Genomic DNA, 17,057 nt, shown 5'->3' on the forward strand with positions numbered 1-17,057 from the left:
GCAAAGAATAAAAACAGCAGAGTTGATAAAATACCACTAAAAGAAAGCTCTATTTGTCTGAAAAAAAAGGACAGCAATTTTATTTGGGTACACAGCGTGCAATTGTCAGTTAAAATAACACAGTGCTCTATCGCAAAAAAATGGCCTGGTCATGAAGAAGTGGGGTAAACCTTCCGGAGCTGAAGTGGTTAACCACATGCCGGCGATGTACGTCGGCAGAATGGCATGGACAGGCAAATTGGCGTACAGGTACGTCCCTTTAAATTTGCCACGTGCCATCGCGTGCGCTCTGCCGGTCGGGACCTCCGTGAGTCGGATCGTGGGTCCCAGGGACTTGATCGATGCGGGGATACCCGCAATCGTCTTACGGGGTGGAAGAACGGGGAGATGCTAAAGTAAACAAGCATCTCCCCGTTCTGCCTAGTGACAGTGTCACTGATCACCGCTCCCTGTGATTGGGAGCTATGATCAGTGACGTGTCATAGACAGCCACACCCCCCCCCCAGTTAGAATCACTCCCTAGGACACACTTAACCCCTACACTGCCACCTAGTGGTTAACCCCTTCACTGCCAGTGTCATTTACACAGTAATCAGTGCATTTCTATAGCAATGATTGCTGTATAAATGACAATGGTCCCAAAAATATGTCAGAAGTGTCCGATGTGTCCGCCATAATGTCGCAGTCACGATAAAAATCATAGATCGCCGCCATTACTAGTAAAAAATAAAAAAAATTATGAATAAAAATGCCATAAAAATACCTGTACTTTTTGTATTGTACTGTAATTGTGTTGTCCTCCCCTATACATTGTAAAGCGCTGCGTAAACTGTTGGCGCTATATAATTTGTGTATAATAATAATAAAACTATCCCCTATTTTTTAAATGCTATAACTTTTGCACAAATCAATCAAATATATGTAGAAGAATACGTATTGGCCTAAACTGAGGAAAAAAAAATTTTATATATATTTTTGGGGGATCTGTATTATAGCAAAATGTAAAAAAAATTTGTTTTTTTTCAAAATTGCCGCTCTTTTTTTGTTTATAGTGCAAAACATAAAAACCACAGAGGTGATCAAATACAACCAAAAGAAAGCTCTATTTGTGGGAAAAAAGGACGTCAATTTTGTTTTGTAGCCGCACAATTGTCAATATTTTTTTTAATTGCCGAATCGCACAGTGTTCTGGTCTTTGGCCAGCAAAATGGTCCGTTGCTTAAGTGGTTAAAGTATAAATATGTTAAAATGTAATCCTTTAAATTTCATTTTGCAGAGACCACTTCATTGCATGTCCAGCAGTCAAAATGGCCGATTATTGGTCCAATAACTCCGAAGGTCACGTCTTCATGTACTACGTCCCTGAGACTTACTCACAGAGCAGGTGAGAACACATGCTATAAAATTTTGCCCACTGTAATTTTTTTTTTTCCTTAGACCAGGTCAAACATAGCTGGAATATATAAAAATGTATGCACAGTATGCTATGAAAACTTGGTATTACTCTAATCACAAGCAAACCTTCCCACATTTAGGAAACGCATAGCTCCCAACTGTCCCTGATTTTGAGGGACTGTCCCTGATTTGGAGCAATGCCCCTCTGTCCCTCTTTCCTCCTCATTTGTCCCTCATTTTGGTCTGATCCTCATAGTTATATATAAAATGCACTTTTTATCTATCAAAAAGTTTTTTCCCAGTGCTAAACCTTTCATCTAAATTCTAAGTTGCTGCATTTGTACATTTTAAGCCCTTGTAAACACGGTCGGAGATTCCGACAACCAAATCCGTTGGATTTTGTCCGTTGCATTTTGTCAGACGGATCTTGTCTGAAACTGTTGCATACACACGGTCGGTCAAAGTTGTCGGAAAATCCGATCTTTCAGAACGTGATGACATAATTTCGTTACGATGGGACTACGTTCAGGCTAGTAGCCAATAGCTTTGGTGTAGGAATTTGATCTGAGCATGCGTGGCACTTTGTCCGATCGGAATTCTCTACACATGATCGGAGTATGTCCGATCGGAGCATTTTGTCGGAAAATATTTCCGGCAAGTTGCAAAATTTGGTCCGACGGATATTCAGACGGAAACAGTCCGATGCATTCCACACACAGTCGGAATATCCGACAAAATGCTCCGATCGGAAACATTCTGTCGGAATCTCCGACCGTGTGTACAAGGGCTTAGAGCCAGTATAAAGTAATAGTCGTGGTAAAAAAAAAAAGTCCTTGTGGATTTAATTTGTTTTGGGTTCATTTTCCTTTAAGGGGGTGTGGCAGGGGGCGTGTCCTATGCCTACATACGTTTGTTGGTAGGTGTCCCTCATTCCCATCTCAAAATGTTGGCAGGTATGGAAACCTAGAAGGGAACATCTGTTTAAATCTGAACAAAAATTTGCTTGTAGGCACCGATATTGGAAGAACAGACTTTGTAGGCTTCTTCTGCCAAAAAGATTTTCCATTTCTTATAGAAATGTTTTAATGATTAACATTGCCTGTGTCAGATACACATGCCTTTTGGAAGAGGGGTGAAGCCTAGTAGTGCATGGATGGTGCCGCTCCATCTACATGTACGGGAGTGGCATCATCACAAAGCCGAAGGTGGAAGCCACCAGAAGTGGGGAAAAAAAGCCTCAGGAAAGATGGCATGGAGTGGTCAGGGATGGGGTAGAGCTGCCATTGCTGGAACATAAAGTACAGTATGTGCTGCAAGTGGTCCCACCGCACCCCCAGACCTAAGTTCCACTCCCGAGATTTGCAAAGTTCGAGGGAAGGAGGGAGACTATTCTAGATACTCTTGGGGGATGTTGTACTCTCTAAGATGCAGATGTATCTGGTTGGGGTGAAACCTAGAACTAGAGATGGATAAGATGAGAGCGATGGAATGAAATCTGCACTTCGCCCCATGCTGAAATTCCATCCCAAAAATAATAAAGTTGAAGCAATGAGTCAATAGATATTCTAGGGGTATGCTTTTTGTCACTTAACCACTTGCCGACCACCGCGTGCCGATATACATCAGCACAATGGCAGAGATGGGCAAATGGGCGTACCTGTATGTCCCCTTCAAGAGACCTGGGGATGGCAGGCGCGTGCGCGCCGCCGGAGGCACCCGAGCACGCCTGCCGCGTACTGCATGACCGCGGCCGTGGGACCGGCGGACATCGAGTCTCCCGGCTATCGTGTCAGGGAGCCCAAAAACGGGGAAGTGCCTATGTAACCAAGGCTCCCATTTGTAGAAGAATGCATATGGCTGAGAAACTGAGGAAAAAAAAAATATATATATATATATATATATATATTTATATTTATATATATATATATATATATATATTTATATTTATATATATATATATATATATATATATATTTATATATATATATATATATATATATATATATATATATATATATAAATTTTTTTTTTTTTTTTTTTTTGAGAATATTTATTATAGCAAAAAGATATATCTATGGGTAAACATATTCGTTTAGATAGTATAGTATGTGTAAACATGGACAATGGTGGTGTTGAGATCCCCAAACCAAATACCCGTTAACTCACTACAGTTCATATGATGGTGGTGTAGTGCCAGGCACTGTGACCATCCGAAGAATACTCCCAAATGGGAGCCGCGGCAGGCATCTCTTCCGGGGCACACCACTAGGCATTAACCAAGGCAGGCATGGAACCACAAGGCGACCTGTGCATGTAGTGAAATTAAGAAATGAACCAAGGTTGAACAATAAGGACTAGGAGAGCGTGAGGGAGTGATTGAAGGGAACCATGCTGTGAAAATAAGATGGATGGGTAAGGACTCATATAAAGTCCCACTCCCTTGCTCTCTCTTCTGCTTTCAATTTCCAGCCACAAGGTGGGGGTGGTGAGGAGACCTGTAAGTGAAAGTGAAACTGCAACGTAAAAAGGTCAGTTTCCCCTCATCCCAGACAGGACTGTATTCTGTGGCAGAGCTGTGTTAATCTCAAGACTGAATGGGCGGGAACACAAATCTTATATCCAGTAAAACGGCTACCAAATATGTACTTGATCTGAGTATTTAGCTGTTTGCCTGGAGTTCAGCTTCCACGATATATTAATAAACCCAGAGCTCTATTTAAATTATTGTGTCTTTTTATATCCGTCTGGCCTTCAGTTACAAAAAGACAAAGGCATCTATTAGAATGCTGCAAATTGGACAGAGGTCCCTTTTTTCTTCTCCTTTTTTTTTTGTAAACCACAAATAACAAAGCAGCACACCCTGCCTTGTCAATGTGTTTAGATTACAGGATCCTCCAAGGAACACATATCTGTTTCTTTTGGCGTGATATTAAATTCCATCCAGTGACAGCTGAAAAGAGACATTATAAATATTACATGTCTCTGCTGGCTCAGCATCACAGCCAAACTTTTATCAGTGTACAAAGGATCCTTGTCAGAGTTAAAGGGGCACTCCACTCAAGCTGGACCATTATAGATTACAGAACAACAATACATTATATGGCCAAATGTTAGGTTCGACCTCCCTCCAAATGATTGGGTTCAGGTGTTCCAAGTGAAGAGCATTGTTAATACTACAGAATACAAAGATGCATCGGAGAACTGTGCTCTTCCAACCTTGTAGTAATACTTTGGTGAAGGTCCTTTTCTCTTCTGGCATGACTGTGCCCCATGTGCAAAGATAGCTCCATAAAGACACGGTTAGATGAGTTTGGTGTGGAGGAACTAAAGTGGCCTTCACAGAGCCCAGACCTCAACCCTACTGAACATTTTTGAGATGAACTGGAAAATCAGCTGTGAGTCAAATCTCATCCAACATCATTACCTGACTGAAATGCTTGGCTGAATGGTCATGAATTTCCACAGACACTCTCCAGAATCTTGTGGAAAGCCTTCCCAGAAGAGTGGAGGGTATTATAGCTGCAAAAGATGTGACCAACTTATAAACTGAACACATTAATGTCCATGGTTTTGGAATGGGATGTCCAACACCGTCATATAGGTTTGGTTTTATGAGTTTTATGAGTTTTGTGTGAAGCAATTGGAGAGGTCTACACAGAGCTTTGACCTCAACCCTACTGAGTTTTTTTTTGGAACACCAACTACACGTCGGGTCTTCTCATTCAACATCAGTACCTGACCTCACAAATCGAATGTTTATCTGAATGGCATAAATTCCCACAGACACACTCCAAAGTGTTGTAGAAATGTGTCTGTGTGTGTGTGTGTGTGTGTGTGTGTATATATATATATATATATATATATATATATATATATATATATATATATATATATATATATTAGGGCTGTTACTGATTTAAATTTTCATGTTCGATTAATCGATTTTTTTTTTAATCGATTAATCAACAAATCTTGATTAATTATAACGCACACACAGATCCAACTACTTTTAGCTGATCTCCTATTGAGAATACTCTCAAAATATTGAGAATAACTAGGGTATGCAGCCTTTGCTCTCCATGATTAAGCCCAGAGAGCAGGGGCAAAACATGTTGGTAGCATGCAAGCAGAAAAATCAGTGCTACTACCCATACAACACATAGATAGCAGATAGCTCCCGGGTGCTTGATCCACAGTCGCTGGCTGAGTAGAGTAATGTAGGAAAGATGATCCACACTCCGGTTGTTGCTCTTAAAAAATATTAATTTTATTGAAAAGCCAGAGTGTAAACACAGATATAATCAGTTGACGCGTTTCAGCCTATAAGGCCTTATTCATAACTAAGACTAAGGCCTTATAGGCTGAAATGCATCAACTTATTTTATCTGCATTTACACTCTGGCTTTTCAATAAAATGGCAGTTTTTTAAGAGCAACAACCAGCGTGCGGATCATCTTTCCTATGATGTCCTGGATTATTCAAGCTCAGGCTGCTTATACCTACTAACTACTTAGGCTGGGTAGCAGCTGAGCTATTTGTTTTTATTTTTACAGGGTGCATTAAGTCTGGGCGAACCTCTCCCCAGCATGCACCCTCACTAGTCAGCCTGAGGGGGGCCCTTAAGCACTTATCGTTGGTCCCAGCTAATGAACATTAATGTTATGATACACCAGGGTCCGAATGAGACTTTGATACACCCTCCACCACCCCCCTTATAGTCTACAGTAATCCTCACACAGAGAAATAAGTTGCTATTTGGAGTTTGGGGGAAGGTGGCACACAGAATGAGTATGAAAAACTCTATAATCCCCTCTAGAACAGTGGTTTGCAACCAGAGCCCAGTAAAGGTTTCCAAAACCTTCCATGCCCGTACCCCAACAGTATAGGAAAAAATATGATATACTCACACAATAAAAGTATGGGAATGCAAAATGTGTACTGAAATGCTGTCAATCCTTCAAAAAGAATAGGGATTTTTTCAGTCTATAGGTATAAAACAACACTAAAAACAATGTTGGAGCACTTGTAGAGTGCTAGAGCGAGTGGGAGCTTCCACGTGCAGTGTCACAGGAGGACCGCCGGGAAGTCTCTATTGAGGGATCCACGAACGGCGTGTGTTAGCCACAGCTGGAGGCTCGGTAAGCCTTGTGGTGATGCCAGCTGGGTGTCCCTGGTTGGGAGTGGTACAGAGCTGTCAAACTGGGGAGCCACCCACACGCTGTCTGGCCAATCAGAATGCGCTTCAAAGGCACGGCCACGCCTTCTTCCTCAGCTGATCCTCTAACAGTCACATGACATTTATATAGAGGATACATTTAACCCACTCTTAGTTCTTGGTTCTGGAGGGGGTTAGAAGAATCTGCATCAGACTCGGTTGCCTAGTATGAGGATTTCCCTCAGATGAAAGGGCTGTGGTAATTACTTAGGCAGTGCAACTGATCAAATCAGCTGTGCAAAATAATGAAAGAGCCTGAAAACATGACCTGTTGGGGGTATTGAGGACTAGAGTTGAGAAACATTTCTGTAGGGAATTAGGTTTTTGGAGGGAGTTGGGGAAAACTGTTGGGGATAGGGTCTCTGGAGGGGGTGAGGATCTCTCCAGGAGGCTGTGGACTTGGCAGGGCTGCTGTAGAAGACTGAATTCTGCAGGAGCTGGGAGGGGCACTGTGGGAGGTTGGGGGTAAATGTGGAACAATGTTGGAGGTTGACTATGGGGGCTGGAGGCTTTGCAGTAGGCTGGGGGGCACTACATGGAGCTGGGTGGTGTGGCCCGCTGTGACACGTTGGGGACATTATGGGAGCTAGAAGGCACTGTGGGAGGTTGGGTGGAAATGTGGGACATTGTTGGAAGTTTGGGGCACTATGGGGGGCAGGAGGTTCTGCAAAAGGCTGAGAGTCACTGCAGGGGATTGGGTGGCACTGTGTGAGGTTGCAGTTCATCGTGGGGATTGAGGGGCACTGCAGTCCACTATAGAGTGGGACATCTTAGAGGTTGGAGCACTATGGGGTGCTGGAGGCTCCGCAGTAGGCTGGGTGGCACAGTGGGAGGTTGGGGCACACTGTGGGGATTCAGCGGCACTTTGGCCCACTCTGGAAGGTTGGCAGGCATTATGGAAGCTGGCAGGCACTTTTAGATGTTAAGGGATCTGCAGCTGACTGGAAGCCTAATAGGAGAGAGACCACGGCCTGCAGTTGACCACAGCCTGGTGGTTGAGAACCACTGCTTTAGAGGCATTTTGAGAGGCCTGCTCAATCTAACTGCAGGGGATCCTGGGAAAATCAAGCCATATACTCACAATGTGAAAATGTATATTGGAATTTATGTTTACATTTTCTACTTTGGACCCATGACAGCCATTGAAAAAAATAAATACAATTCTTACATTTGCCTCAAGCACGACTCCATTATTAAGATGAGAATTTGGCTGCCATTAAGAAATAATAAATTCATTAGTGTTCATAAATCACCATTAGTTCATTTACTTTTACAATTTTGCTTATTACATGGGTTCCCAAGTAAAGAAAAGTCACAGTAATCTGTATATTAACTGTAATAATTATTTATGGGAAAGATATAAAAACAAAAATCAATCACAGTACAATATATAACAAGACATGAGAACTGCACAGCTGTGTATATCTATCATTGAAGGGGAAGTAAGTCCATGGCCTGAACTTTATTGCAAGGATCATACATATAATTTATTGTAAAGAATGTATAAACAGAAGTTACTTGCATTAAAAACTTCATGTCAAAATGATCAGCAGATCCACCGCTGGAAGCAGCTGAAGTTTTGTACAGATCTCAGCTTTCTGTAAAAGTCAGACTTGGTTCCATCCGATACGTTTTTAGATTTACCTATAGTTCTGCATTCATTGAAATTCTTCATTTGTAACTGTAAGCGTATGTTACGGCAAAAGTTTATTTTTTTAAGCTTCGGATGGTAAGAAAAGGGTAGAAACTTGCTAAATTATCTTTTGTTCTCTGCATCGTGCTTGGGGAGATTTCCCTTCACTTCCTGTTCTAGAGATGCAAAAGGAAATCTCATCAAGGTTAACAGAGTTCTCATCCTAAAAAAGTTTTTAATAAAAAGTCAGCCAACTTTTAAAAATTAGGTACTTACCAGTGCCTGGAATCCGGCAATCTTCCCTCAACCAGATCTTCTTACTGCTGCGGGTCCCCGGTGTCACCATCTTGGTTCCTCAGGAACCACAGTCCACTCCCGGAGGGCATATGTGAGCTCGCATGGCACTCTCTGGTCCTGCAGCCACCTGAGACATGTGATGTGTTCCAGGGAGTGGGGTCAACAAAGTAATCAGTAGTGTGTTTACATTTGTGATTGCTGTGGTTGGTCATCACAGTGATCACATGGTAGAGATCTGCTTGGATCACCTCGGTACACAGTATTTAATGATGGATAGGTTCACAGCTGTTGAGCACAATGGCAACCTGATAATGCCTCCTCTGGTGCTGTTTATAAATAGTGCTGAATAACACCACTCCACTGTTCATAAATATAAGGCGTAGTGAAGTGGTTAATGGATGTATGGTATTAATAGAGTAATGGACCCTAAACATATAAGACTTCAAATTCAGCTCTCTGTCAGCCAGAGTATTCTCACGGATCTCGTGAGTAATCTAAAGCAGTGATTCTCATCCTTATTGAGACAAGGGCTTCCAAAATGTTCAATGCCCCTACAATAAAAAAAAAAAAAAAAAAAGTTCATACTCACGCAATAAAATATTGGAAAAAAAAAGATGTAAATGCTGAAGGCTCTGAATGAGGTTGGGTGTCACTGTGAGGGAATCAGAATTTCAAAGGAGGCTTGGGGTCTCTGCAGCAGACTTGGTGGCTCTGTAGGAAATTCTGGATGTAGCTGGGAGTATCTGTGGGTGAAAAGGTTTCTAGAGTGGGCTGTGGGTCTATCCAGGAGGCTGGGGGCTTTCCTAGAAGATCTGTTGTAGACTGGAGTGCGCTGCAGGGACTAAGGGCACTGTAGGACGCTTTGTAGCAAGCTAGAGGGCTTGGGGGCACTGTTGGACTTTGGTGGGCACTGTAGGGGGTTGAAGGCCTGGGGCACTGTGGGTTGATGAAGGTCACTGTGAACCCTATGGGAGCTGGGGGGCACTGTGGGAGGTTAGGAGATCTCCAGGTGGCTGGAGGCCCAGGAGGAGGGAGGCCATGGCCTTGCATTAGGTTCTGGAGCTTGAGACTACTGATCTACAGAATGCAAGAAGGATGAGAGTTTATGTTGTAAGCTTGGCCAAAATAACTATCAACCCTGTTATCTATTATATTGCTTTTTTGTGCCTCTCCAAGTAGAGGTGAAGGCATATCCCTGTGTCCCAGAGCATGGGGGGCAGGCTTGTCCTGATAACAATCCAGAGGGCTAGTAAACATAAAGAAGAAAAGATCACTGCTACTCCAGACCATCCCAGGTGAATAAATGATAAGGAGCAGCCTCAGCCTCCATGTCTGCACCAAACCACACACCCTGATGCATTTTGCCCCACCCATCAGGGCTTAGTCATAGTGCCCCTTTGACTAAGCCCCGGTGGGTGGGGTGAAATGCATCAGTGTGTGGGGTTTGTTGGAGACATGCAGGTTGAGGCTGCTCCTTATCATTTATTCACCTGGGCTGGTCGGGAGTAATGATGGGTCTTTCTTCTTTATATTCTCAAGCCTGCTGTTTGACCGAAACTTCGACGCAATTTACCACATAAGCCCTCATGGGTGGGGACCAAAACGTGTTGGATTTTCATGTGACCTTCTGTCATGCGCAATAAAGTTTTACTGGACTCACATTACATCCTTTCATCCTTCTTACATCCTAGAGTTATCGAAGGGACATGTGTCCTTATGGGAGGATTTTCCCTCTCATCCTGCTTCAATAATTTCCCTTTGGGATTATTAAAGTATTCTGAATCTAAATCGAATGACAACTCAACATTTTTGGGTTTCTCCTCACTTTCTGTCTCTGTAATAATGGCCACCAGGCCAGGCGTGAATCTACCCAACAGCAACATAAACCGCAATAAAAACTCAACAAAGGGTCTAAACCTGTAATAAAATACTCTTGAATGTTTCATGACGACAGTGTTGTACTTTTTTTAGTCATCCTTTAAAATGTAGACTATACCTTTTTGTTGGCTAAGTGTATTTTATTTATTTTTTTCAGTTCCGGTCTGGATCTGCCTGAAGATGTAATTTACACTTTTGGAATTCCTTTTCACTCGCTTTATAGAAATCAGTTTTCTGGTGAGGAGAGGAAGCTTTCCTTACAGATCATGCAGTACCTGGCTAACTTTGTAAAGACAGGGTGAGTATGGTACTACCATTACCAGTGGTTCCCTACTAACGGAGATGTCCCCTATGCACCATAAAGACTTCTTGGCTTAGTCCCTATTTTTCTTTACACTGCAATATCGAAATAACAGAAATATTATCAACTGGGTGTCAGAAATAAGTCGTCCTCATCCCATCCCACATTCTCAAGGGAATTTTTATTCAAGGCAGATAGAACAAAACATCATTTAATGCAGAAATGTACTAATTCAAATATTAATACATTTATGTTAAACATAAAAAAGTGGTATTATAGTCAACTTTTTGTCCTAAATAAGATACTAATAACATAACTTACATTCAATAAAAAAAATGTTCAATCCCCTCCTCGGAGCTTATTTTAAAAAAATAATATTTTTTATGTACAGTGTGAATAGAACAAATCCAACCAATTTCTCCATTGATGATATGCAGGGTGGATGGACAAATCCCTCGCTGTGGCTATTGAGTTTTGACAGTCGGCCCCGCCGACTGTCAGAATTCCTGAACAGTGCATCTGATTACAGGCGCTGTTTGGTGGTCAGTTTTCTGTCAACTCCTTTGATTTCACAATCAAGGGATGTTGGACCGCAAGAGCCTGAGAGAGTCACCCATTGAGTTAATTTTGGCTGATTCTTCAGGAACCAGTGACTTGTTTTCTTGCTCTGCATCATTAAAGTTTATCTAAAGTCAAATCTTTTTTATTTTGGTTTTGGACAAAGTGGTGAGGATTTAGAAGAACCTGGGTTAGGTTGCCTCCCCTTTAGAGAGATTCACTGTCTTTATTGGCCAGATGAGCGTGGTCACCAGGACCAAAGAGCAGATACAATTCTGAGTTTTGATTGCAGGAATAGTGGGGCAATCTTCCAATAGGAACACCTGTTCTTGCCTAGGAGGGGATTTTACTTTTAAAAAACGTCATCTCACTTCTTGTTGTGTCTACTGGACAAGGAGTGGAGGGAAATCTCTTGTATGGGACACAGATGGGGAACAAAAATGCCATTTTAGTAATTCTCAGCTCCAGGGGTCAGTAACCTGTCAATCTCAGTCTAACTGTTGATTGCAGGCATGTGACCAGGGCTCAAGTCCTGCGGGAACGCATGGGAACGGAGTTCCTGTACTTTTTCCACAACAGGAACTCAGTTCCCGTTAGCAGCCCTGTCCTGCAAGACTTTGACGTATGCGAGCTGTGTGGCAGGTGCTACACCAGCAGCTGCTGACACAGCTCACAATAGTAAGTGCTGCACACCTGACCATTTAGGCATTGCCAGTAGGGGGCCCCATGACAGCTTCCGCTTTGATCTACCTGTCAATCCGTCAACAGCTAGCTGATGGGTAGATCAGCTATTCTGTTCACAGGACATGCAGGGAGAGAGGTGAGCTGAGGGAGGAACATCAGTTTGGGGTGGTAAGCTGAGCACAATACCTGGCAAAGTTTAATGCCAGGAGGGAAGTTTATGTGGAAATATGTGAAGGGTTGGAATAGCAGCGAGTGTGTGTTGGAGCCCTGCAGAGTTTGCAGCCCCCCAAGCTAACATACATCTCCTAAGCAGGAACACATCACTATCTCCCCAAGCATTCTGTCCAGATAATGTGCAGTTCATTTATGACCTTTCCATTTAACCCTGTGTTATCCAAACTCTGTTCAATGAAAAGTGTAAACTCACCACATAAACACTCTATATACAAAATAACATTCCCCAATAAAGATCAGAGCATGATGTTCACATTTGCATGGAAGCACAATTGAATGAATGCTGATTATTCAGAGAATTACCGTATTTATGTTTATTGAGGATTTTTTTTTGTGTACTAACAGTTAAGCTTCATACACACAATACGAAAATTGGATGAAAAATACCACTTTTGAAGCGTTCCTGCATATGAGCGTATCATTTTTTATTTTTTTGATGGGGGAGTGGATCTTAGGTGGGAGTTCCCACACTTTTTTCCCCAGGACTTGACCCCTGCATGTGACTGATAGATTGAAACTGACTCCCTCATGCGTGGCTATTGCAAGGTGATAGATTTCATTCCTCCAGCTGCCTGGAATATTACAGTCTGCATTCCAGCTGACTACAGCGGACACCCCCTCCTTGGTCATTCCTGAGTAGGAGGAATAGCTCACACATCTTTACTGTAGTCTGAGGGTTGTGAGTCTGGACAGCTGTTCCATTCATGCATTGTTACTCCCATGCTACTTGCTCCTGACCCCTGCACTGTGTATTACATACTACTTACCTCTGCATTCTGTGTTACTTACTCCTGACCCCTGCACTGTGTATTACATACTACTGACCTCTGCATTCTGTGTTACTTACTCCTGACCCTTGCACCCTGCATTATACTCACTAACAATCTACTAACTGCTAAAACCAACAGCCAGTACTCCATACTCCTACTACTTGACCTCTCTGCTGCCTTTGATATTGTTGACCACCCGCTCCTCCTCAATAAACTACATTCCCTTGGCCTCCGAGATTCTGCTCTATCCTGGTTCTCTGCCTATCTATCACAGCGCTCCTTCAGTGTCACCTACAACTCTGTCTCCTCCTCTCCATTGCCTCTTTCTGTGGGTGTTCCCCAAGGCTCTGTTTTTGGACCCCTTCTCTTCTCTATCTACACCTCCTCCCTTGGTCACTTGATAACCGCCCACAGCTTCCAATACCACTTATTCGCCAATGACACCCAAATCTATCTGTCTACTCCTCACCTCACTCCTTCAGTCTCCTCTCACATTACTAACTTGCTAACTGACATATCAGCATGGATGTCACACCACTTCCTTAAACTAAATCTACCATCAGTCCCTCCCCTCGCGCCAGGGTACTCGGTGTAATCCTAGACTCTAAGTTGTCATTTCAGCCCCAAGTCCAATCGTTGTCAAAAGTTTGTAGAATTCACCTCCGTAACATCTCTAAAATTCGCCCCTATTTAGCAAATGAAACCACCAAGCTCCTCATTCACTCCCTTGTTATATCTCGCCTTGACTATTGCAATTCCCTTCTCATTGGCCTGCCTCTCCAGGCTATTCTCTCTTCAGTCTATCATGAATGCTGCTGCCAGACTTATCCACCTTACCAACCGCTCAGTGTCTGCCAACCCTCTCCTCCAATCCCTACACTGGCTCCCAATCACCCAGCGAATTAAATTCAAAATACTAACCACAACATACAAAGCCATTCACAACTCTGCCCCGAGCTACATCACCAATCTTGTCTCCAAATATCACCCAAATCGTCCCCTTCGCTCTTCTCAAGACCTCCTACTCTCAAGCTCTCCCATCTCCTCCTCCCATGCTCATCTCCAGGATTTCTCCAGAGCCTCTCCCATCCTCTGGAACTCGCTACCTCCACTGGTCCGGCTATCCCCTACTCTCGCTACCTTCAGGCGATCCCTGAAAACTCATCTCTTCAGGGAAGCCTATCATGTCTCCAACTAATCTCCTACCACTTCCATCAGCTCATTCCCCACAGCTTAACCTTTTGTACCACCTGCCCCACCCTATTAGATTGTAAGCTCTTCTGAGCAGGACCCTCTTAATCCTCTTGTATTTTATTGTATTGTAACTGTATTGTCTCCTTTTTATATTGTGAAGCGCTTCGTAAATTTCTGGCGCTATATAAATCCTGAATAATAATAATAATAATAATAATTATATTACTGACTTCTGTGTAAAATACGACTTACCTCTTCACTCTGAATTATACTACTGACTTCTGTGTTACATACGACTGACCTCTGAACTGTGTGTTACTTACTATTGACCCCTAAACTCTGCATTACTTACTGCTGAACTCTGCTACTAGTTGTGCCTAAAGTCTGTGTTACTTACTATTGATCCCTGAAGTCTGCGTTACTTATTACTGACCCTTGAACTCTGCATTACTAACGACTGACCCCTGAACTCTGCATCACATACTACTTACCCCTGAACTCTGCATCACATACTACTGACTTCTGAACTCTGTGTTAGTATTACTGACCCCTGCACTCTCCATTAAGTATTACTGACCCCTGACCTCTGCATTACATACTATTGACCCCTGAACACTGCATTATGTACTGCTGACTTCTGAACTCTGCATTACTTATTACTGGCCTCTGCACTCTCCATTATGTATTACTGACTTCTGAACTCTGCATTACATACTATTGACCCCTGAACACTGCATTATATGCTACTAACTTCTGAACTCTGTGTTGCAACGGCCACTACTCCATACTCATACTTTTAAATCTCTCTGCTGCCTTTGACACAGTTGACCACCTGCTCCTCCTCAGCAAATTACACTCCCTTGGCCTCCGTGATTCTGCTTTATCCTGGTTCTCCTCCTACCTATCTCAGCGCACTTTCAGTGTCACTTACAACTCCATTTCCTCCGCTCCCCTTCCTCTTTCTGTTGGGGTACCCCAAGGTTTCATCCTTGGGCCCCTCCTATTCTCGCTCTATACCTGTTCCCTGGACCAGTTGATAACCTCCCATGGCTTCCAATACCACCTCTATGCCGACGACACCCAGATCTATCTCTCCACTCCTCAACTCACCCCCTTGATCTCCTCACAGATCTCAAACTTACTAAATGACATATCAGTATGGATGTCACAACACTTCCTCAAACTCAGCTTGTTATATTTCCTCCTTCACGACCCCCCAACCCCCCCCCCCCCTGTGACTTCACCTTTAATATCAACAAAACAACCATTGGTCCCTCCACACATGTGCCGCCTTCACCTCCGCAATATCTCCAGAATTCAACCCTTCCTGACTAATGACACCACAAAGCAACTCGTTCACTCCTTGATTATTTCCCGCCTTGACTACTGCAACTCTCTCCTTAATGGCCTACCCTTAAACAGGCTATCCCCCCTTCAGTCTATTATGAATGCTGCTGCTAGACTAATACACCTCACTAATCGTTCCGTGACTGCTGCCCCTCTCTGCCAATCCCTTCACTGGCTTCCCCTATACCACCGTGTAAAATTCAAAATGCTAACCATAACATACAAAGCCATCCACAACATCGACCCCATCGACATCACCAACCTCATCTGCAGATATCGCCCAAATTGTCCCCTCCGCTCCTCCCAGGACCTCCTGCTTTCTAGCTCCCTTGTTACCTCCTCCCATGCTCGCCTTCAAGACCTCTCCAGAGCCTCTCCCATCCTCTGGAACTCCCTGCCCCAGTCTGTCCGATCAGCCCCTACCCTGTCCACCTTTAGGAGATCCCTGAAAACTCATTTATTCAGGGAAGCCTATCCCACACCCACCTAACTGTCCCCGAGCCACCCCCAGCAAATCATTCTCTGCAGCTATTACCTTTTGCACCACCCTCTCTCTTTAGAATGTAAGCTCTAGGAGCAGGGCCCTCCTGTACCTTTTGTATTGAACTGTACTGTAATTGTGTTGTCCCCCCCCCCCCCCCCATACATTGTAAAGCGCTGCGTAAACTGTTAAGGCTATATAAATCGTGTATAATAATAATAATAATAATAACCCTTGTATTGTGGGTGGGCTCCACTGCAAGGGAAATTTTATTTTCTCTCTGCCTGGACTCAGGCTTTAGGCAGGGTCTCAATATATAAAACGGAGTTTATTGTGTCAGCTAGTTAAGATCAGATGAACTTACTTATGCTTCCAAATTCTAAGCAATATTCCATATAAAATGTCTTTACTTTGCAGAAACCCCAACTTTGCTTACACTTATTCCAAGAAAAGGAATGTCGTGTTACCACCATGGCCCGAATATCGGACACAGAGTGCCGACAGAAAATTCAAAGAGTTCACTAAGAGGCTGCCGAATGGTCAGGATCTGAAACACAACGAATGTTCATTCTGGAACGATTACATCCCGGCACTTAAACTGTCTACAAGTAAGTTTAACAACCCCATGATCAAGGAGGCAGCAGATGTTGTGTTGGTTTACTGTGTGTTTTAAAATTCATCAGAGATAGAAATGTCACCAACACAGATGTCAGGGAAATGAAATTAGGCTACAAAGATGACGAAAATTGAAAACAAAAATCTAGGTAAGGCAGACCCCAGAGGGGAGAAAGATAAAGAAAGAGCAGAATGGGGAATTTCTGCATCAATCTACTTCAACTGCCGTTTGTGATATCTGTGCTCCTGCCCCACTATCTATGAACCAGCGAACACCATCAATGTCTCCATGGGGTTCCCCTTTGCCACTCAGTATGCATCTGACCCCAAAACATTCCTTTTTAGAAGAAGAGCAAAGGTCATGAGGACATTGAGCTTTCAGTGTTTTAGGGCTCATGCACACCGGCGGTTTGGCTCCTACAACATAAAACACTGGCATTTTTGGGTGCAAGGAA

The 17,057-nt window shown here is 43.3% G+C and overlaps 1 protein-coding gene across 1 annotated transcript in view; it reads left to right on the top strand.

Moving 5' to 3' along the window:
• TG (thyroglobulin) overlaps positions 1-17,057 on the top strand; it is a 483,762-nt gene that overhangs the window by 464,978 nt on the left and 1,727 nt on the right. The window contains exons 45-47 of the mRNA XM_077493367.1: positions 1,277-1,384; positions 10,576-10,716; positions 16,405-16,595. Coding sequence (XP_077349493.1) covers positions 1,277-1,384; positions 10,576-10,716; positions 16,405-16,595 — 440 coding nt within the window. The remainder of the gene's footprint in view (positions 1-1,276; positions 1,385-10,575; positions 10,717-16,404; positions 16,596-17,057) is intronic.

The sequence above is a fragment of the Lithobates pipiens genome, unplaced genomic scaffold (genome assembly GCF_037356315.1).
Source record: "Lithobates pipiens isolate NorthernLeopardFrog02 unplaced genomic scaffold, aLitPip1_a1.2 Scaffold_19, whole genome shotgun sequence".
NCBI classification, from domain to species: Eukaryota; Metazoa; Chordata; class Amphibia; order Anura; family Ranidae; genus Lithobates; species Lithobates pipiens.